The sequence below is a fragment of the Lagopus muta genome, chromosome 9, assembly GCF_023343835.1.
Source record: "Lagopus muta isolate bLagMut1 chromosome 9, bLagMut1 primary, whole genome shotgun sequence".
NCBI lineage: Eukaryota > Metazoa > Chordata > Aves > Galliformes > Phasianidae > Lagopus > Lagopus muta.
Genome location: NC_064441.1, coordinates 9,032,195 through 9,053,878, shown reverse-complemented (window position 1 = coordinate 9,053,878; position 21,684 = coordinate 9,032,195). Strand labels below are relative to the sequence as shown.

Below are 21,684 nucleotides of genomic sequence, written 5' to 3'. Positions count from 1 at the left end.
CACTGAACTCCTGTGGGTTCTTGATGCTTCTGTTGCCACTGGTGGGCGGCTGGAGACAGGCTGCTCTCCTGGAGCTGTAACTGCATACAAGCTCCTGGTATCCCCACTGCCACCTTGGGGACTTCCCAACTTCACCATGCTGTTCTGCTTGGAGTGCTCAGAGTGCTGTTTCTCTCCAGGCAACTGGGCTGAGGATGCAGGCGGTGATGTGGAAAAGTGATGGATGTGAGCTGTCCCCCTCCCTTCACGGCTGCTGCTTCCCAGTCACCATGTTAAAGTCACAGGATAGCACAAGGTGGAGGGGACTCATGAGGATTATCAAGTCCATCTCGTGGCTGTTTGTGGGACCACTCAGAAATCAGACCTTGAGGCCTGGGAGTGGATGACAGATGCCAGTCTTCCCATCCTTGGCCATGGGTTGTTATGCCTGTGCCCTGGAAGGCCATAGCTGGCTGCTCTCTACGTGTGTAGTATGGGGCTTGGGTGCTGCTATGTGATGTGGGTGGCTCCCTCTGCCCTGTCGTTGCACCTCATAACCTGAGGAGGGTCGGTGCCTGGATTAGGTCTGCTCAACATCCTGGAGTGCTGCATCCCCCACCAAGACAAAGGTGTACAGCCTTCTTACTGCAGGACTTCCCATTGCAAATGTTTTACTGGGTTAGGATGCTCAACTTTTCTGTGCTATCTTCTCTGGTCCTTCCTGCCAGTCTCACTTAACCGTGTCTGTGAAGCAGGAAATACAATCACAGAACTGTTTGAGTTGGAAGGAACCCTTAAAGGCCATGTAGTCCAACTCCCCTGCACTGAACAGGGACACCTACAGCTCCATCGGGCGCTCAGAGCCCTGTCCAGCCTGACTAGAGAGGCAGTGCATCCTCCCATTAGCAGGCTCTGGGAGGAGGCAGCTCTGCAGGCACCCTGCCTGTTGTTTCCCCTATCAGCCTGGCAGCGCTCCTGTCCCTGCAGTGACTGCAGAGCCCCGGGGCCGCAGTGCTCGGGCTGCGCAGAGTGTGCCGCGGCAGGAGGGTGCGCCCCTCGACCCCCCCATCTGTCCGCGCCTGCACCTGTCCGTGCATCCATCCATCATTCCACCCTTCCACCCATCCGGCCGTGCCCATTCACCCTGTGCCTATTCCCGCCGCCCCGTGCACCCCCGCCTCCTCTCCCCCACCCTCCCCCCAGCCCCGCCGTTACGTAAGGCGGCGGCGCGGCGCCTTTAAGAGCGGGGCCGGGCGGACGGCGCGCCGCCCCGGGAGCTCCCGGCGGAGGGGAGGCCGGGACCGGGAGCGGGACCGGGAGCTGCCGAGCGGAGCCCCCAGCGCTGCGGGGCCGGCAGGGCACCATCCGGGGGCCGGGGGTAGCGGAGGGCGGGGGGCTGAGCCCAGGGGTGCAGGAAGGGGGCGGCGTGGCGCCGGGGGTGCAGGAAGCGGGGGGTTTGGCGGAGGGCGTGCAGGAAGCGGGGCTGGGAGCGCAGGGCCAGGAGCTGGTGGCCGGCGGGAGGGAGGCGGAGAGCGGCGGGGCCGGGGGCGGCGCGGGGCGGCCGGGGCAGTGGCAGCGGGTGGCGCTGGGGGTGCGGGTGGGGCTGCAGGAGCGGGGAGAGCGGGCGGCCCCCGCCGTGGGCGTTAAGGCGGCGCGGAGACCCCGCGAGCAGTGGGGGAACGGGGGGCGGAGGGCGGCGCGGGGCGCGGAAGGCGGCAGCCCCGGGGCGCGACGGGGGAGGGCGGGCGGGCGAGGGGTGCAGGAGCGCGGCCCCAAAGCGCGGCAGGAGCAGGGCCTGAGCCGCCGGGCGCAGCAGGAGCGCGGGCAGCGCGGGGAGGGGGGCAGCCCCCCGGGCAGAGCCCGCTGGTGGGCCAGGAGGGGGCGGCAGGAGGAGGGCGAGGCGCTGCGCGGGGTTCAGGAGGAGGGTGAGCGGTACCGCGGGGAGCAGGAGCAGCCCCCCGGCACGTGGCCGCCCCGGAGGCGCGAGGCCGGCGTGTGAGGGCGGAGACCCCCCCTCCGCCTCCCCTGCCGCCCGGCATGGTGCCTGCAGCTCCGGGACGCCGCGCGGGACCGGAGGCCGCGAGCCGAGAGGTGAGGGCGATGCGGGCCGGGGGCCGGGATGGCGCATAGAGATGTCGGGGTCGGGCACGGCACGTGGAGGCGGTGCTGCGGCGCTGGCACCGTGCCCTGCGGCACTGCGGGGATGCGGGCGCTCGGCCTCCTCCGGGGAGCTGTGCCCCGCGGAAGGTTGGCGTCGCGGGCGCAGCTCCGCTCCGCTCTCACTCCTCCCCGGCCCCTGGGAGCTGTGCGCGCTGAACAGAGGATCCTTGTGCTCGGGGCATGGCCCCCGGCTCGGGTGCGTCACGCGGCGCGGGGACCCTCCGTCCCCAGCACGGCCGCATCGGGGCAGGTTTGTCCCACTAAAGTGCTCGAGACGTGTTGGCTTGCTTTCAGCCTCTTTGTTTTTAAGTGCTGCAAAACTTAATCCCGACGGTGCCTCGCTGAGAGGACCCTGCCCGGCCTGCTGTCCCGAGGGGGCAGTCGGTTGCCCCACTCCCCTGGCCCAGACGCGGTGACCCCGGGCACGGGGTTCCCTGGGGCCGTGCAGCACCCAGGGCAGGCTGAGACACGGCCCGGCGCTGCGCTTCCCCACGCGCTCACCTTTGCGGAGCCGCCCCGGCGCAGCCCCTGTCCCTGCCTGCTGTCCGGGCACCGTGGGTCTCCTCCTGTGGGGTTCCCATAGGCGCACCCTTGCTGGGCTGGTTTAGTACGAAGCCAGTGGGAAACGGCATCCGCTTTGGTAAAACCCTGCTGAAGCTGCAGCCTGCATGAAGTGGCACCTTGGTGTGCAGGAGTGGGACTCTTTGTGGAGAGAGTCTGCGATGTAGCCCACCCCCCAGATGACACCGAGCAGCTGTGGCCCCACACGAACCCACCTCGGGGTGCACGCTGGGGGCTTGGGCTGCGCAGCCTGTTTGCAGCCCCTCGAGCAACCCGAGGCCTCGTTAGCTTGGTGTTCATTGGCCTGGTGCCGGTGGGACTGTATGGGAACAGCTTGGGGCCACTGGTGCCCCCGCTCCACTCCCTCTGCTGCCTGGAGCTGGGCATGGGGGTGGCGGCCGTGACTCAGTTTCCCCTGGGAGGCCCCTGGGGTATAGGCACGGTGGGAAGGAGTGGGCTCTCAGGTTCCCTGTGGCTGAGCTGTGTGGGGCTGATCCACCTGTGGAGCCTCACAGGGAGGGGGTCAGCTGGGTGCTTGTCCTTGGGGCATGAGGGTGGGGATGTCATGAACCCCATCCTGTCCAGGGCCACTGAGTTTGTCTCTGATTTGCAGGTGGATGTTCATGGAGAGCATCATCCGCTGATGTATTTCAGGGATGCTCTGAGAAACAGCACTCTCATTGCACTTTCCTCAAAGTGGAATGGGTTTGGGACTGGAGACGTCTTTGCCCCCAATGCACCCTCCCTCCCTAAAGCACAGGGAGGAGCTTTCCTTCTCTGCCTCCAGCCCCTGGCAGCACCCAGGCTGGAGCAGAGCCCTTACCCTGAGGCACTGGGATGGTGCAGCAGCTGCAGATGGAGGAGAGCTGGGGGGCAGCGGTGTTTGGGAGGCCATGCCTGCAGGGGATGGGGCTGTGCATGCAGGGGATGGGGCGGCTGCACCTCCTGCACCACCGGTTCCTGCAGGTGTGGTGCTGCTGGAGCGGGTGAGACCGTGCGGCTCCATCCCCTGCTGCAGCTGAGGGAAATGCTTCTTTGGAGTGGGGGCAGCCCTCGGTGTGGGTGTACAGGGTTTTGGGGCAGCGTGAAGGGCTGTCTCTGTCCCTCTGTCCCCAGTGTCCCTCTCAGTCCCAACCTAATGCAAGCAGAGGCTCCCCTAGGTGCCCTGTGCCCTGTGGGGTGCCCAGCCACCCCCCTCCAGCTGTACTCTGGGCTGACTGCGATCCCGCACTGACTGAGCAACACCAGGGGGCACTGCTCACTCTACTGCCTGGCCCATTAGGCTGCCGCCAATTAGTGCTAATGAGTAGCCAGCTGCTCCGTGGTCTGGCCAAGGTACCACTCTGCTTGGCACCGAGGCCCCTTCCCAGCTCTGGGCATGTGGGGGCAGATTTGGGGTTCCTGGACATGACTAGATGCTGTATTCATGCTGGGGATGGGAGGACCGTGGGTAGAGAACCCCTGTGCATGAGGTTGGTGCTCCATGGCCAATGTGCCCCCAAGTACAAGCACATCTCCGTGGCCAGCGTGCTGTGGGTGGGCATTTTGGTGCTGCCCCTGGGTTTGGTTCTGTGGGGTTGTCAGGGTCCCATCTTGACCTCTCCTTCCCCAGGGCACCCTATGGGCAGTGTGACCAGAGCTCTGCAACCCCCATGGCTGCGTGGGTGAAGCCGTGACACTGTGCCATCTCTGCATCAGTGCTGGGCTCGTGGGGACGCTGGGGCACAGAGTGGTGCTGCCAACGGACCTGAGCTGCACCGCCTGCCCCAGCACAGGTAAGAGGAGTGTGGGGGCTGCCAGGCACAGACTGGTGTTGCGTTGGGTTGCCCAATTGCAGGGGGGGTCTCTTGGTGGCTGAATCCCTGGGGCGGTGATGCTCAGTGATGCCAAGCCCAGTGCCATCATGTGGCAGTGCTGGATTGTGCCATGTGCTCTCTGACACTGCTCTGGACATGGGGCTCTGGATGGGTGCTGGAGGGCTGCTTTGCTGGAAGTGCCTACAGCTGATGCATGCGTCCTTGCCTCTTTGCCTGGCTGCTGTCCTGTGCCTCTCCTGCCTTTTTGTGCCAAAATGCAGCCAATTGGGCCCTGAAACCAACCAGAGGAAACAGAGCCAGGGATGAGATTGGGTCACAAATCCCCTTGTGCACCCAGTTCACCATATTCCCACCACCCTGGGGATGCATTCCAGACCGAGGCTGGGTCCTACTTGTGGGCGCAGAGATGGGGAACAGCTCCTGTGGGCGATGGGCTGCGACCTGACATACGGAGCGGATTTAGCAGTGGAAAGAGGCTTAGGGAGAGGATTGGGGTTGCACTGGGCTTTGTCGGGGCAGGGGGGGCACTGCTGGGCTGTGGACACGTCCACAGGCTGATGGCTGCGCAGAGAGCAGGAGATGCACTGGGGCAGAACCAAACCATGGTGCTGGGCTCCAGTGGCACCGAGCCCACAGCACGGGGGCACCCAGTGAGCCGGCCTCGCCGCCCACCCCCACCGCGGGTGTCAGCACTGCTCCGTGCCGGCCCTCCGAGATGTCCCAGCGAGCCATGCCAGCTGCCAGCAGCAAGGAAGGCAGAACACGCATCGGTATGGGGACACCGCGCTGGGATTCAGAGGGGGCAAGAGGCAGCACAACGGGGGAGTGGGACAACGACATCCTGCAGGTGTCCCTATGTGTGTGTGTATGCGTGCGTGGCTGCACTGGAGCAGCCAGCCTGCTGAGTGTTGTCACTGCCATTTGGGGCCACCCCTAGGGCCCCGCCAGGGCTGAGCAAACCAGCCTAGGGCACAGCCACTCGTGCCACTGCTGGAGTCGGTGACATCACTTCCAGGTGACACTGCTGTCAGGAAGGAGGCAGGCAGGGTGGTGAGCGTCAGCCCTGATGTGACAGTGAGCGGGGCAATGTGCTGCACTGGAGGTGAGTGGGGAACCCCTGCCTCAGAGCTCCATGGGGAGATGGAATGGGTGTGGGGGATGCTGCTGCCCTGCTCCTTGGGGACATCAAGAGGGATGTGGGGACAAGGATGATGCTGGCTTGCCTGGAGCAATGGGGAGGTCCGGTGTCCTGCGGTGGGGAGGATACTTTGTGGTCAGTGTGACTGTCACTGCCACAGTGGCCGTGGTTTTGGTGGGAACCCCCTGGGGTGATGCTGTGCACCTGCTCCAGACTGCTCTTGCTTTGGGGGTTTGGCTGAGCCGCAGGTCCATGGGTGCTGGGATTGGGTTTCGGTTCACAACCCACAAATGGGTTTAAGGCTTCGTGCCATGTGCATAGCTTGTCCTGGCTGTGTGGAGTGACCCTGGGACTCAGACCCTGCAGCACTGCTCCACTGGCACTGGGTGAAAGTTCTTTTGGGGGGGTTGTACGGGCAGTGTGGCCGGGGCCAGCAGGAAGGTGGCATAGCACGTGCATCAGTCACAGCGGTGACGCCGGCGGGGCTGCGCGCGGAGGTGGCTGTTGCTCCCACGCCCCGCGCCCGCGGGCTCAGCTTGATGCTGAGCTCACCTCTGTGGTATGGCAGGAGGGGCCGCCGAGAGGCCATTGCCCCGCTGGGTATGGGGTGTGCTGGGAGGTTGGGAGCAGGATGGGCTTGTGCCCCCTGCACTGGAACCGTGGGATCATCTTGCAGCTTCGCCGGAGTTGTGGGTGCAGGGGAGGGGAGGGGGCAAGGGGATGGGAAGGGAGAAGCTGTGGGGGGGTGTCGCTAGGGGCAGAGGTGGGGTGTATAGTGTTCCTAGGGGGCAGAATGGGATGTAGAATGGGGTGTCATACTCTGTGGCATTGGACCAGGAGATGGGGTGGGCGTCGTGCCGAGCAGTGGTGGCACCAGGACCCCTTTGGTCCTTGGGGCTGTATGATGCCTCCAAGCACAGGCAGGTGTAGCGGGGCCGCAGAGCTCTAGGCCCCGCCTCCTCCCCGTCTTGCGGCTCAGACTCAGCCCCCTGTAAGCCCCCCTGCACCTGGGGGCTCCGATGGGATAGTGACAGGTCCCCATCCGGGGGGGTGACACAGCGCCGCTGGCTCCTGCTGTGACTGCATGTGATGTTGGAGGGCTGCAGGCACGGGCAGCATCTCAGGACCACCCCCAGCTCTGTGCTAGAGGTGGGATATCACAGTGTGTCCTTGCCGCATGCTCCCCCATCACACCAGGGCCTGGCTACGCTCCCTGCCCTGCTGAGCTTTGCGCCAGTGCTGCGCAGCAGCCATCTTCCCCGCGCATCCCTGCCCCCTCCTCCCACACCAGGAGGGATGCTGGGGATGCTGCGGGCCCCCCCCTCCTCCGCGGCCCCTGGGATAGGCACGGGACCTCCATAGCCCCCACCCCGCCGGGTGGTGCTCCCCGCTGCTCCCCTCTGCCTGACGAGGGCTGCGCAATGCCAGCCGGGGGGAGACAGGCTGCGGTGATGCCACCGCCGATGCCCCCGCCTCCACGCTCGGGTACCGGGGGGGGCACGCAGGCTGCGGAGCTGGGAGGAGAACAGCAGTGCCACGGTGAGGATGGGTACCCGGGGGGCTCCTCGTTCTCTTTCCCCCTCCCCTACGCGTCCATCCTCCCCCCTCCCTCTTCCCCTCCATCACCGCGGTCACCTTCACCCTCTCGCTGTTTTCCGGAACTGCAGCAACTTTCTGCCATGTGATCCCGTGCCCGGCTCCAACCCTCGCCGCCCCCAGGCAGGCGCAGAGCCCCCCAACCGCCGCCGCTGCCATGGGCGAGAGATGTGACTACCAGCGCCTGAGCAGCGCCGAGGAGGAGGAGGAGATGCTGCCCGCCCTGCCCCACAGCCTGTCGGACAGCAGCGGGCTGCGAGCCCCACGGATGGGCAGCAGTCGCCCGGGGCTGCCTCCCCAGCAGGACGTCACTCTGGGCATGGCGTGCCGGCGGGTCAGTGCTGGGGGAGATGGGGGGAGCAGTGGCACGGCCCCCATGGCGTCCCCAGGGTGCTTGTGGATTTGAGGCTGGCATGGCGTAGGGAGCTCACGATGATGCTCCCTTGCATGGCATCTCCCCATAAATTGGCATGGGGACAGCAGCCGCCCTGCGTGGCTGCACTCCTTCCCTGATGCGTGGGGAAGCTGAGGCACAGGGCTTGTGAGTGGGGGAGGAATTGTGTTACTGAGGGACAGTGCTGGGATGTGGACCCAGGTGTTTTCACACAGGCGTGCACTGTCCCCTCTTGGTGGCACGGTGTGAGCCTTGCTCAGCTGGTGCTGGCACCGCGTTGGGCACAGAGGGGCTGCCGCAGGACGGGCACGGTGCCCAGCACAGGTGGCTGGCAGCCACGCAGATGGCCATCTGCAGCAGCATGGACCCGTGTCCCCTTTCTGGGGTCACCCTGTGCAAATCGGGTCTGTCCCTTCGCCCCTTCCCCCCCCTCAAGGAGTTGGCTGCATGTTGGTACCACTCGCGTAGCGCGCCTCAGTTTCCCCTTATGGGAGCGAGGGGTGCGGGGTGCAGGGACGCGGGGAAAGGGTCCGGAGGGGGGTCGGGATGTGTTTGTGCACCCCCGCTTGTCACCTCGGGAGGGCGCGCGTCACACCGGCGCTGCGTGTGCCGCCCGGGGCTGAGCCCGTGGGCAGAGTCGTGACGTTGCGCGGTGCCGTGGGTGTATGGCCGCGGTGCCCAGGAGCGGTGTGCGGGCGCACAGCCAGACGTGCGTCAGTCGGAGAGGGTGGTGGGCTGTTGGTGCTCGGGGTGTTGGTGCACGTGCGCCCGGGCACGGCGGTAGCTGCAGGGGAGTTGGGGAGGGGTGCGCGGAGGTGATGTGTTTGAACGCAAGGAAGGGGAGAAGGAGGTGTGGTTGCGGTCGTGCACGTGTCGGGGTGTGTGCGTGGTGCGTGTGGTTGCAAGATTGCGTGCGTGTGGTCCTGGGGCGCACGTGAGAGCCGTCACCGCCCGTGCAGGAGCGTGCGTGCACATAGGGTGCATCTCAGTGCTGCAGGTGTGTGCGTGGGTACCTGTGCCATCCATCCCCCTGTGCCGTGGTTCTTAGCTGTCTTCTTGTGTGGTGGGGGCTGTGGTTTGTGCCCCACAGTTTCTGGGGGCTTGCACCCTACTGGGGTGCTGGGGGCTCAGGTGGTGGTGTTGGCTCTTTGCTCTTAGACCTATTGCGAGGAGGGGAACTGAAGCAAGGTGTGCACAGCTGGAATACAGCTGTCCAGGGCTTGGAGGTACCAGAGGGTGCTGGGGGCTGCACAGTGGGACAGGGAACCCCCACACCCTCGGTGTCCCCAGGGCAGAGAGCTGGCGCGTGGCAGAGCTTGGTGCCGAGGGCACTGTGCCCGTCTGTCCCTCCTCAATGGGGCTGTTGTGCCGGGTGCCAGCCGGGATCCCAGCACTGGAAGCCACAGCGGAAGCTCTTTGGGCATGGCCACAATGCAGCAAGAGCTGCCTGTCCCGTGTCACCTTGGCACACCGATGGTTGTGGAGGGGTCCATCTCTATGTCCCCCAGCACCCCACAGGTTCTGGCAGCCGAGTAGGTTTATGGAGCTGGCAGCACACCCACTGTCCCTTGTGGCTTGTGGGGCAGCGGCACGGTGCCCGTCACTCTGGCCTCATGCCCACTGCCTCCCCTTTGGGAGCTCAGGGCCGGATGTCCCCCCTCCCGCCTTGCTTCCTGAGGGGGGAAACTGAGGCCTGGGAGCTTTTCCCAAGGCCGGAGCGAGTTTCCATGGCAATGGGAGCCGGGGTCCGCTCTCCCAGGCGGTGCAGCTGCCGAGCACCCGCCGAACAAGAGAGAAAGCAGCACATTGATCGGAGCCCGGCCCCCTGGGCGCACGGCCCAGAGCCGGGCCAACGCGCAGCTAAAATAAACCCTCCTGGGACAGGAGCTGGGCAGGGCGGCCGCTCAAAGCCCCAGGACCCACAGACAGCAACTGCCGGGGAGCGAACCCGTGGGCACCGATCGGGAAAGCGCCGACGCCGCAGCTCCAACCCCATTGCGTTTGGGAAGGGGAGGGCAGGACGGCCGGGAAGGAGGGCACGACGGAAGCAGGAGGAGGAGAAGCGCAGCGCTGCGTCCTGCTGCCGGCCCCTGTGCAGCAGGGATGCCCCGAGCCCTCTGCGCCTGCTGTGGGGTGTGTGGGGTGGCCGTACCCGGGTGGCATTCAGCAAGCCGTCGCCCAGCCGGGCTGACACCCCTGTAGGTCCCCTGGCTCTGCTGCGTTCGTCGTGCCCCAGGGACGCTGGCATCCGCAGGGGTACCCTGAGCACATTGGGCCGAGGCTGCAGCCAAACAGGATGCGACGCTTCGAGACTCTGCGCCGTTCCTTCCCCTTCCTCGCCCGCTTCCGCGTCTACCGAGTAAGTGGCCGTCACCCCCCCGGTGCCGCGGATGGCTCCGTGCTGTGAGCTGGCGGCTCCTTCGGCTGCAGTGCCCCCACGTGCCCCGTGCCCGCCGTATTTTTAGCCGAGGGCTGCGATGGCCGTGACGCAGCTGGGACACAGATGGTGAGGGGGCCGGGGGCCACGTCGTCTCCCCAGGGAAAGAGGAGGATGGACGGGGCTGCCCTGCTGTGGGGCCGGCATGGGGGCTTTCCCACGTCCCCTCTGGCTGCTGGAGGCAGGAAGCTGAGCTGGGTTTCTTCCTGGAAGGCTGCGGTTATGGTGGGGAGGGAGAGAGGGGACAGTGAGGTGCTGTGCGACAAGGGGGGTACTTGAGGGATGTGAGGATCCATGGTGTTGGGGATCCTGTGCCCCAGCACAGCTCCAGGGAGGTAATGATGACACCCTGGAGACCTTCATTCCCTGCACACTCGTGGCTCTGTGTCTCCATCTGTCTCCTCCTGTGCCACCGCCTTATGGCAGCAGGACAGCACTGAGGTGTCTGTCCCTGCAGGGGACAGCTGCCACCTCCGCCCTCAGCAGCTGGGTACAGGGAGCGTGCCCCATGTGCGTGTGTGGTGCCAGTTGCAACTGTCCCTTATGTCTGTAAGATGCCAGCATGCAGTGTGGAGGCAGTGTTATGGGCATCTGTGCCATGCCTTGGGGCTCTGCCTCTTCTCCATTCCTGGCACTGCTGTCTGGGTACATACAGCACAGGGTGTGTTTCATTAGGACTGTGGGCACTATGGGGTTCATGCCCTTCTCCATGGGTCCTGCTGATAGGGAAGAAAGCCCAGGATGGGCTCTGCAGGAGGTGAGTCCCATGAGTATCTCTAGCATCCCCACTGGGACAGGGAGCAGCCCCGGCTTCCAGCCCCTCTGGCACATGGGTGGGATAGTGCTGGGCTCCTGGGGACACTGGGGAGCAGTGCAGGGTCCCCACTAACCCAGCACCTTGTGTGGCAGAAGCTGAGCTGTAGCATGCAGGCGGAAGAGGGCACAGACTGGCTGCTGGAGCTGCTGACTGAGCTGCAGCTGCAACAATACTTCCTGCGCATCCGGGATGAACTCAACGTCACCCGCCTGTCCCACTTCGAGTACGTCAAAAATGAGGATCTGGAGAAGATTGGCATGGGGCGCCCCGGTGGGTACATCCTCCTCCCTCAACCTCCCCCTGTACCTCTCTGTGGCTGCTTCTTTTGAGGAGCCCGGAGGAACACGTGGTCCCAAGGGCTGAAGGGTGGTTCTTCTCAAGAAGGGCCCTGTGTCAGTGACAGTCCCTGTATCCCATAGGCCAGCGGCGGCTGTGGGAGGCAGTGAAGCGGAGGAAAGCCATGTGCAAGCGGAAATCTTGGATGAGCAAGGTATGGCTAACATGCCTCAGCCCTACGCAGCTCTTGGGTCACTTCTCAGCTGGGATCAGCACTCAGGAAATTCATTCCCCTCCTGTGATTTGCCTCTTTTTCCAAGAAACTTATTCACAGCTAATTAGTAGCAGAGCCTCAGCCAGCCCTGTGGGCTGCGCAGCCCTCTGCCTGCCTCGGCTCCCAGCAGCACTAGGGCGGGGGATCCAGGGACCCTTCCCTAATAACAGTGATGCTGCACCCCTGGGCACCTCACAGCCTCAGATGGCCTGTGTGCTCACCAGCTGGGCGCTGGGTCGTGGCCTCTCCCTTCTGTGACTCATCTGGGCTGAGCCAAGCTGTGCCTGGCTTTTAATAGAAGGCGACTCAGCCTTGTGCCGGGCAGAGAAATGCCACCTCCCACTGCAGCCACATGCCTGCCCCGGCCCCCGTGCGGGTGCCAGCTGCCCCAGCTGTGAGCCAGGACAGACCCCTTCCCGTGGGCGACGTGCCCAGTGCCAGCTGGTGGGGAGGAGAGCTGGTCCCCAACCCCTCTGGGCAGCTGGCAGCAGCAGCGCGTGTCGCAAGGCCCACGTTGCTGCAGGGATGTGTCACTGCGCTGGAGGTTTCTCTTGGAACGGTTCCCAGGCACATCGTGTGCCCACAGCCTGGCCGAGGAGAGCCCGGGACCTCTGGCTGCTGGAGGGCAGCCTCTTCCGTCCATCTAGAAGTGCTGCTCAGCACGCCGCCCGCTGGGGAAACACCGCGTGGGGTCATCAGTAGGTTTCAGAAGGAACGGCATGTGCAGAGCCAAAGAGGTGGACGGGGCGACCCATCTGCCTGGCACCAGCAAGGCACCAAGAGCTCTCACCGGTGGGAAGGGGAAACTGAGGCAGGCTCTGGCCACCACCGATGGGAGGGAGGACTTGTGGGTGTCTCCAAGCCCACATCTTGCCCTTCTGCACACTGCAGGTGTTCAGTGGGAAGCGCCCCGACTCGGAGCTGCCTCCTCAGCCCCACAGCACCTTCCGCAAGCCCCCAACGCCACCCCCCCCGGACACAGGGGGCCAGCACTCCCTCACCTGCCTCATCAGGGAGCGGGACCTCTCACTCTTCGAGAAGTTGGGTGATGGCTCCTTTGGTGTTGTGCGTCGTGGAGAGTGGTGCACGCCTGCTGGCAAGACGGTGAGGGGCACGAGCCTGTGCAAAACCTTAGGCCGGTGGTGGGGGTCTGGGCACAGGGACACCCCCAGAAAGGTGTTGTCCCCATTCCATGGCTCACCCCTTCTCTCGGCTGTAGCTCAACGTGGCTGTGAAGTGTCTGAAGACGGACGTGCTGAGCCAGCCGGAGGTGCTGGATGACTTCATCCGCGAGGTGAACGCCATGCACTCGCTGGACCACAAGAACCTCATCCGCCTCTACGGCGTGGTGCTCTCCCACCCCATGAAGATGGTGAGTCTCCAGCAGGACCAGCCTTGTCCTTTGGCTGCTGCTGTCAGCAAGCCCTGCAGGGCGGTGGTGCTGTGTGTGGGGCCAAGTGAGCCAGGTGGGCACGGGGTCCACCTCCAATGGACTCCACTGCAGTCTTTCCAGTGGTGCCAAGACTGGGGAACAGAAAGCAGCCCAAAATTGGGATGTTCTCAGTTTGACCACCTTGCTATCCCCTTCCTATTGCCCAGGTGACAGAACTGGCCCCTCTGGGCTCCCTCCTGGACCGTCTGCGGAAGAACCAGGGCCATTTTCTCATTTCCACGCTGTGCCAGTACGCCATCCAGGTGGCCAAGGGTATGGCCTACCTGGAGTCCAAGCGCTTCATCCACCGAGACCTGGCTGCCCGCAACATCCTGCTCGCCTCCAATGAGCAGGTCAAGATTGGGGACTTTGGGCTGATGAGGGCTCTGCCCAAAAACGATGACCACTACGTGATGCAGGAACATCGTAAGGTGCCCTTCGCCTGGTGAGCTTGGGCCGGGGGTCCATGTGGAGAGGGGGATCTGGGGGTCCACCCCTTGTGATGCTCACATCCTTCCCTATGCAGGTGTGCTCCTGAGAGCCTAAAGACACGCACTTTCTCCCACGCAAGTGATACTTGGATGTTTGGGGTGACACTATGGGAGATGTTCACCTATGGGCAGGAGCCATGGATTGGCCTCAATGGCAGCCAGGTGGGTGCAGCAAGCCCCTTATCTATGGCTCCCCACACCAAATGTCCCCAGCACACACTGTCCCGTGATGGCACTGCCTTGCCCCACAGATCCTACACAAGATTGACAAAGAGGGTGAGAGGCTGCCACGGCCCGAGGACTGTCCCCAGGATGTCTACAACGTCATGCTGCAGTGCTGGGCCCACAAGCCTGAGGACCGGCCCACTTTCGTGGCCCTGCGTGACTTCCTGGTGGAGGTAGGTGTGGGATGGAAGGTTTCAGGTGGTCCTCATTGCCCCTTTGCAGTGCAGAGTGAAGGGAGACATGGAGATGCTCCCATGCACTCACCCCACCATCCCTGCAGGCCCAGCCCACCGACATGAGGGCTCTGCAAGACTTTGAGGAACCCGACAAGCTGCACATCCAGATGAACGACATCATCACGGTCATCGAGGGCAGGTAGCGCATGGGGGGGGACCTCAAGTCAGTCCTGTAAAGCACAGCCCCTAAAAGCACAGCCCCCCTGGGTGAGGGCCGACAGCCAAGGATGGGGAGCGGTGGGCAGAGCAGTGGGGAGTTTGGGGCTCTGTGTCCCCATGACATGGGCAGCGTGGCTGCTCCACAGCGCCTGTCCCCGCTGACTCACCCCATGGCCTTGCCCTAGGACACAGCTGCCAGGCAGCCGCTCCCTGCTGATAGCAGCGGGGACGTGCCACTGTCACCAGGGCCTCAGTGCCACCTCTGCTTCTGCTCTGAGGCTTTGCTTAGTGGCTGCTCCATCCTGCCCCGCGCCCTCCTTCCCTACCCTGGAGGTCCCTGGCTCCAAGCTGGGAGGGTGGGTGACACCAGGTCCCTGGATGCCCATCCTCAGAGCATCCCCTCCAGGATCCCTATCCCCAAGGGACATGCTGGAGGCTCTCAGCGTCCCTTTCCCCGATGTTGCACAGGGTGCCAGCCCCCCTGCTGGCCCCACAGCAGGGTGGAGGCGAAGAGAAAGGCGCAGCCTCCCCTCTGCCCCCCTCCCCTGGGGCTGGCTCCCCGCATTCCGGCACGGTGAATCAGGCCGGATTTGTGTGGCTGCAGGGACCAGCTTTCTCCCCCGGCTGCTCCCCGATGACTCTTGCCCAGGGTCTGGCGGTGGTTTAATTGCAGGGAGGGGAGGGGAGGGGAAGGGAAGGGAAACGGCGTCGGCGGAGGGAGGGAAGGAGGGAAAGGAGCGGCGGAGGGCGGCGCGGCCGCGCCACTGCGCGCACATCGTCCCCGGTGCATCACGGGCGCACTGCGGGGCCGCTGCTGCCGCGCTCGCCCCGCTTGCCGGCCCCGGGTGAACTGCACAGCGGTGAGGGGCACGGGGGTGGGGGCAGGAGGGGGGGGATGCGGTCCTTCTGGGGGTGCCGTTGGGCTGGGGGGGCTGCGTGCAGCCTCTCATGCCTCAGTTTCCCCAGCAGGCGCGGCGTCGGGGTGGCTCTGCTGCTTTGGGGGTGTGGAGTAGGGCTGGTGGGGCTTCGCGGTGGTGCTGCTGTTGGGGGTGGGGGCACTCGCCCCGTGCCTCAGTTTCCCTTTGTGGAGTGCCAGGGCAGGGAGGAGGCGGGGGGCTCCTCCGGGGGCTGCATCCGGCCCCGTTGAGGCCGCCCTGGGGCACCGTCAACACCCCCCACCCCTTTTTCAAGCCCCTGCACGTCGTTTGAACCAGCGCCGGGTATGCGTACGTGTGTGTGGGCAGGGGAAGGGGCCCCCGGCTCCATGTGCACGGCGGCAGGACCTACCTGAAGGCCCGGGGAGGGGGCTTTCGGCAGGGATGCGGGGCACGGAGCAGGTTTGTACCGGGGGTTTGAGCGGTGGGGTTGGGGCAGCCTGGCCGCAGCATCGCTCGAGAAGCTGGGGAAGGAGCAGGAACCTCACGGGAGGGGACGCAGCAGCCCGCCCCGCTGCGCTGCGGGCGAGGGAGGGTGCCCGGTGCCCTCGCCAGGGGTCCCGGCGCTGAGTAATGCGGCTGGCTGGCGGCGAGCGGGGAAGGTAAACAGGAAAAGGGCTGAGCTAGTGGCCGCTGGTGACTCACAGGTGACTCCAGGAAACCGCGGGGCCCGTGCCAGCCTCGCCGGGTTGGCAGCGCCGGCAGCTGTGCCACCCCCTGCGCGGCTCCGCTGCCTGCCTGAGGAGAGCGGGGCTGCGGGCGTCCCCCAGTGCATGGGGTGCAGGAGGGGGTGTGTGTGCAGGATTGGGAAAGGCTGGGGGGTGCTGCTTGGGGGGGCCTCCCTGGAGTTTGCTTTCTGGGTTTGTCCCCACCTATGGCTGTGCCATCCCAGCGGTAGTTGTGTCCTGGGGCGGCGCTGGGCTCCACTGGGACCCCAGTATCCTCCAGATAGTCAGAGGGAGCTCACCCCTCATGGGGCTCCACTGATAGGGAGGAAGGAAGAAAGGGAGATCCTACAGCCTGATGTCCCCTCTTTGGTTTCCCACATGGGCAGTGGGATATCTGGGGATTCAGCATCAGCACCCAGACTCTTGGTCCCATGGCCATTGCTTCTTCCATCTTCAGTGACAGCCCCATGCCCAGGGCTCCTGAGCATCTCAGGGTGTGCATGGACGCACCCTACAAGGAGCTCTGCTCTTCACTCACCTCCATCCCCTATGTGCTGGTTTCTGCCCCCCTCTTGGCATTCTGGTGCCAGGGGGGGCCCAGGGCTCAAGATCAGGATCTGGGCACCCTCCCTAGCCGTGCCACTGCCTGCCTGCGTGTCACAGGCTGAGTCACTTTGCTCCTCCTGTGTCACTGGGGCAGGGCTCTGTCCCCCTCCCATCGCCACCCTCTGGGGTCTTGCCACCCTCCCCACGCCATCCTCAGTAACGAAGGTCCTTTTTATTCCTTAGGGCCGAGAATTACTGGTGGCGGGGTCAGAATAAGCGGACCCTAAAAGTGGGCCAGTTCCCCCGCAACACGGTGACCTCGGTGGCGGGGCTGTCGGCCCATGACATCAGCCAGCCGCTTAAAAACAGCTTCATCCACACAGGCCATGGAGACACCAACCCTCAGCAGTGCTGGGGGTTTCCCGATAAAATTGATGAGTAAGAAACTTTCTGTCTTCTCTGCAACCCCCTCACCCCCTGCCTCCCCCCTGCAAGGAGCGAGCTTGGCCTTCCTCCCTTACAACTCCTCTTCTTCCTTGCTGTGCTGGGGACAGCTCTGGGCAGGGTCCTCGCAGCTTGACTAACCCCCTCGCCTCTTCTCACTAATGGGGTCGGGTGCTGCATGGGATGGAGCGTGGGGACACGGGGCTGGACTGGGCATGGAGCCCTTCTCCCAGGCCCACAGACCCCTTGGTGTTTGGCAGCGCTGGGACAAGGGAAGTGTCACCCCAGAGGTGACAGTATCACAGCTGCTGGTACTTTATATAGACATAACTTATATTTTCTTCTCCCCGTGCTCTACCAAGAGTTGACCCTGTTTGGTTTGTAATGGGAGCAGGGCTGGAAGAGGACTGGGGCAGCGTTGAGGCTGGGCATGGTGCATTGGATCCTGAGGTGCAGCAGACCCCAGGAAGCTTTGGGCACGGTTATAGCTCTCTGTGGATTCTCCCCCAACTTCGGGGAGGGGGGGATGTGGGAGGGCTATTAGGGGAGGAACAAGATGCAGCTGCAAAGCCTGCACTGCTCCCACACCTCATGCAATGGTGGTACCCACGGCACCGCAGCTCCAATACAGCAGGGCTCCCAGCACCGGAGCTGTGCAGGCGGCCCCCGGAGTGCTTTGTCGAGGCGCCGGGCGCACGGACATGCCTCGTGCCCTGGCAGGCCTCCCCGCGCCCCGCTGCGTGGGCACGCGCCCTGGGTACGTGCCGTCCGGGCCGCAGAGAACGCACCGAGCTCGGCACACACCCAGGCCTTCGGGCTGCGCCGGCTCTCTGCCTCGCCATGCCTGGCTTGCGATGGCTCGCCCGGGCCTCCCGCCGTACTGCTCTGGGTTCGGTACCCCATGTGTGGGTGCCCTGTGCCGGAGGCAGAGAGGGGATGGGTGACACTGGGACGGCACCAGGGGCTGTGCTGTAGAGCCAGAAGCCTCATAAAATGCAGCATATGGGCACTTGGCATCACAGGGACGCAGCAGTTGGGATATAACCTCTCTCCATGGAGCTGTGGGGTCACCATCCTGCAGCAAGGGGCAGGGTGAGCCCCCTACTGTACGTTGCAGCGTACAGAATGTATAACCAGGCGTGTCCCGTGTGCCCAGAGAGGTGCAACATCCTGCTGATCCCCTGCTGCTCTCTTCTTTCTCCCCCAGGCTGTACCTGGGAAATCCCATGGACCCTCCTGATGTTTTAGGAGTGGACCTGAGCGCTGCCAGACCCACCCAGCTCCCAGGAAGGGCTAAAAGTAAGTGTCTTCACCCCTTCGCCCCCCACTTCTGACCTGTCAGCTGCACCAAGTCCCTTCTGAGCACCCTTTTGCCTGGGTGGCGGGCAGGGCTATCCCTCTGTCCCCTCTGCTCTGTCTCTCTGCTGCCGTTTGCTTGTTGCAGCCCTGGTGGTGGGGATCCAGCACACGCTGTCACCCTGCCCGGTGCCACTGCCAGCAGTGTGGGCGGCTCTGCCCGGCCCCTCTGGACTGGACTCTGCCCTGCTGGCCTTCGGCCGGGCCCCTCGTCCCCTCCCGGGGCAGGGCTCCCCATTACGGGGCAGAGCGGCTCACTGGTGCGGTTGCAGCCAACACAGTGCAAGTTCTGTACCCCCAACCCTGCGACCCACTGGGGCAGCCACCGGCACCTGCTGCTGTCCATAGCGGTGCAGGGGGACAAAGCATGCGCCATGCTCCTGCTAACAGCCGCCCCGGCTGCCGCCTGCTCCGCGCGCTCACCCTGCGTCCCGCCTGCTCTCGGGCTCTCTCTTCTCCTCCTGCAGGGCAGCCGCCTCCGCGCCCGCCTCAGCCTTCCATCCTGCTTACCAGTAAGTCGGGCTGTTCTGGGAGCCGCCAGTCCTGCTCCTGCCCCTTCTCTTCTCTCTTAGCTCCTTTCTTTCAAGGTACTCAGGGTGTGCTGTGTGCTCGGCTCCTGCTCTCACCGATGGTACATGTGGGTGCTGCTGGGCACCTGGGGGTGACAGCATGGCTCTGCTCCCTGTGGATTGTGTCCCCGGGCTCCAGAAATGGCATGCACTGGGGTGGCAGTGGAGCAGGGGGCGTCCTCACATCCTGGCTCACCATGGACCCTGCCCACAGAGCAGGGTGAGGGGTGGCTGAGGCTGCTGTGCCATGGGGCTGTGGGGAGCTTTCTGGAGTCATACTGTGGCTTTGGGAAGGAGTTGGGGTTTGGAGTCACCTCTAAGATTGGCAGCAGCTGGGGATGTGGGATGGGTATATTGGTGGGTAGCGCAGGGGATACTCACTGCTTTCTCCTTTGTTTCCTAGAGCCCTCCTACGACCCGGTCAGTGAGGAGGACGAGGGCCTGTCGGCAGGCCTCCGAAAGCTCTGCCTGAAGAAGCCAGGTCCAGGGAAGGGCCTGCGGCTTGCTAAGCCCTCTGCCCGCGTGCCGGGCACCAAGGTGGGCGAGCGGCAACCCAGCCGGTCACCCAGTGAGGGACCAACGAGCGGGGAGGTGACTCTCATTGACTTTGGGGAGGAGGTGCCCCCCACTACCCCTTCGCCCGTGGGGGAGCTGACAGCCCCCTCCCTCGCCAAACTGGCTATGGAAGCCTTCTCGCTGCTGGACAAAACCCCCCCGCAAAGCCCCACACGGGCCCTGCCCCGGCCCCTCCACCCCACGCCGGTGGTGGACTGGGACGCCCGGCCCTTGCCCCCACCGCCCGCCTACGATGACGTGGCACAGGACGAGGATGACTTCGAGGTGTGCTCCATCAACAGCCCCCTGGGGCGACGGGGCAGCCGTGCTGGCCTTACCAGGGCACGTGAGCGGGGTGAAACCAACTACGGCTTTGTGGATGAGGGTGAGCGGGCGGCGGGGCTGGAGGACAACCTCTTTCTGCCCCCCAAGGACACCAAGCAACCCAGCCTGATGCAGACTACTGAGATCTTCCAGGAGCTGCAGCAGGAGTGCATGAAGAGGTTCAACGTGCCCCGGGGGCAATCCGCGTGCCTGGCTGACGACAAACCCCAAATCCCACCCCGCGTTCCCATTCCTCCTCGGCCGCTGCGCCGCAATGAACCTGGGCGTTGGTCTGGGGAGCTGTCCCCAGCCTCAGGGGGCGAAGAGGACCGGCCACCCCAAATCCCCCCTCGGGACCCACTGTCACAGCCCACTTCACGGACGCCCAGCCCCATGGCCCTGCAGGTGGGCTCCCCACAGCAGCGGGCTGCCCTCTGCTCTTGCCTGTCCACATCGCCGGGGAAACCCATGCCCACCACGCAGAGCTTTGCCCTGGACCCCAAATACGCTACCCCCAAAGTGATCCAGGCACAGGGCAAGGACTGCTCCAAGGGGCCTTGCATCCTGCCCATTGTGAAGGATGGGCAGAAAGTCAGCAGCACGCACTATTATCTGCTGCCCGAGCGCCCTGCCTACCTGGACAAGTATGAGAAGTTTTTCAAGGAGGCCAAAAGCCCTGAAGAGGCACCAGCATCCCGCATGGTCACCACGGCCACCGTCCGGCCCATGGTGCAGCAGCAGCCTGACTACAAGGCCAACTTCTCGTCCAACAACAGCAATCTCGGGCCCAAGTGTTTGGTGAAAGCTTCCTGCAGCCTCCAGAAAATCGTATATGATGGGCCAGATGGTTATCGTCCCTCGGAGAAGATCCGGCTGGTAAGGAGGGACGTGGTGACTTTTGTCCAGGTGGCCGTTGGCAACAGGTATCCCCACCCCATGCATCTGTTCCCCAATGTTCAACCTGCAGAGGGTTGAAGACATGCAGGAGTGTAATTGCAGCTCCCACGTGGGGATTGAGGGCCCTTTTAACCCAAATTAGCCCTACCCGCAGCTAGACCCATGGGTCTAGGAGGAAGGTGGCTGTCACCCCAGCCCAGGAGGCAGAAACACCATGTTGACACCCCATTGCTGGTGCCCAACTCCTGATTGGCAATGGAGTCTTGGGGGTGGCAGCCATAGTGTCTCCCTGACCCCCCAGCTCTGCTGCCCAGAGTAACACACAGTGACCTCCATTCTTCCCCAGGTTCAGGACACAGTGCATGGCGTCACCACTGAGGAGTGCCAGGCAGCCCTGCAGAACCACGGCTGGAATGTTCAACGTGCCATCCAGTACTTGAAGGTACAGCATGCTGCAGCACCTGCTGCCAGCAGGGTGGGAACAATCCCTGGCACCCCGATCCTTATGCCCTGTGTCCCCTTGCAGGTGGAGCAGCTCTTCTGCCTGGGGCTGAAGTCCCGTGTGGAGTGCCACCGGGTGCTGGAGATGTTCGACTGGAACCTGGCGCAGGCCAGCTCCCACCTCCTCGACCCCTACAGCTCCTCCAGGCAGAAGTAGGTCCATGAATATTATTCTGGGGATGGGATCCAACTCTGTCACCCCCTGATCTCATATGCTCTCCTTGCAGGCGGTGACAGCAGGAACCAGGTGAGCGGTACCGGACCCAGAGCAGGCGTCTCACTGCGGGGTCACCACCCCGATCCCACCATCTGCTGCTGGACTCTGGACTGAGCCCCACCTGGGGGATGGGGGCAACCCCAAAAAGGATCCTGCCAACAGTTGAGACTATGCCACAGCCCCTGTGTCTGGGGGTCTGCTCCCTGGCTGAGGAGATGAGCTCCATCCCTTGGCCTGATGTCGAATTGTTTTTGTAAAGAGAAATGTAATTTTAATATATATATATTATATTATATATATATTATATATCTATATATATAAAAATAATCAATGGAAAGGAGGAGGGTGCTCGTGCCCAGCTCCTGGGTTGCTGCCAGCACGCACAGGCGTTCCTGATGCACGCAGGAAGGACGCACGCATGCTCCTGTGGCGCACACTGGGGTGACCCCATGGCACAGCCCCAGTGCCCCCTGTACCCTGCCGAGGCCGTGCCACCCCCCGCGCCCCGCAGCAGATGTGCCTGGAGCACTGTGTGACTCATGCCCAGGCAGGGAGCGGCGAGCCCTGCATCTCTTCCCCCACCCACACAACAAAGGGGTTGTGCAACCGCATGGCACCGCCGAGCCGCAGCCAGGTGCTGGGGAGCGGGGGTTGGGGGTGGCACTCGGTGCACCCAAAGC

At 64.1% G+C, this 21,684-nt stretch overlaps 1 protein-coding gene across 7 annotated transcripts; it reads left to right on the top strand.

Annotated features, from left to right (window-relative positions):
• Positions 1 to 1,743: 1,743 nt before the first annotated feature.
• On the top strand, positions 1,744 to 21,299 carry TNK2 (tyrosine kinase non receptor 2). Of its 7 annotated transcripts, none has more exons than XM_048954565.1 (17): positions 1,744 to 2,070; positions 4,313 to 4,475; positions 10,992 to 11,169; positions 11,319 to 11,389; positions 12,341 to 12,553; positions 12,669 to 12,821; positions 13,049 to 13,326; positions 13,408 to 13,534; positions 13,624 to 13,770; positions 13,878 to 13,972; positions 16,385 to 16,579; positions 17,793 to 17,884; positions 18,409 to 18,453; positions 18,914 to 20,265; positions 20,633 to 20,728; positions 20,813 to 20,940; positions 21,015 to 21,299. In XM_048954565.1, exons 3-17 carry the CDS (start codon positions 11,007 to 11,009, stop codon positions 21,019 to 21,021), a joined length of 3,162 nt encoding a protein of 1,053 aa, XP_048810522.1. In that variant the 5' UTR covers positions 1,744 to 2,070; positions 4,313 to 4,475; positions 10,992 to 11,006; the 3' UTR covers positions 21,022 to 21,299. The 7 variants fall into 7 exon arrangements, with proteins under 7 accessions (XP_048810522.1, XP_048810523.1, XP_048810518.1 ...); XM_048954559.1 differs by lacking the exons at positions 1,744 to 2,070; positions 4,313 to 4,475 and adding exons at positions 6,427 to 7,194; positions 7,323 to 7,585; XM_048954566.1 differs by lacking the exons at positions 1,744 to 2,070; positions 4,313 to 4,475 and adding an exon at positions 4,496 to 5,619.
• Positions 21,300 to 21,684: the final 385 nt, after the last annotated feature.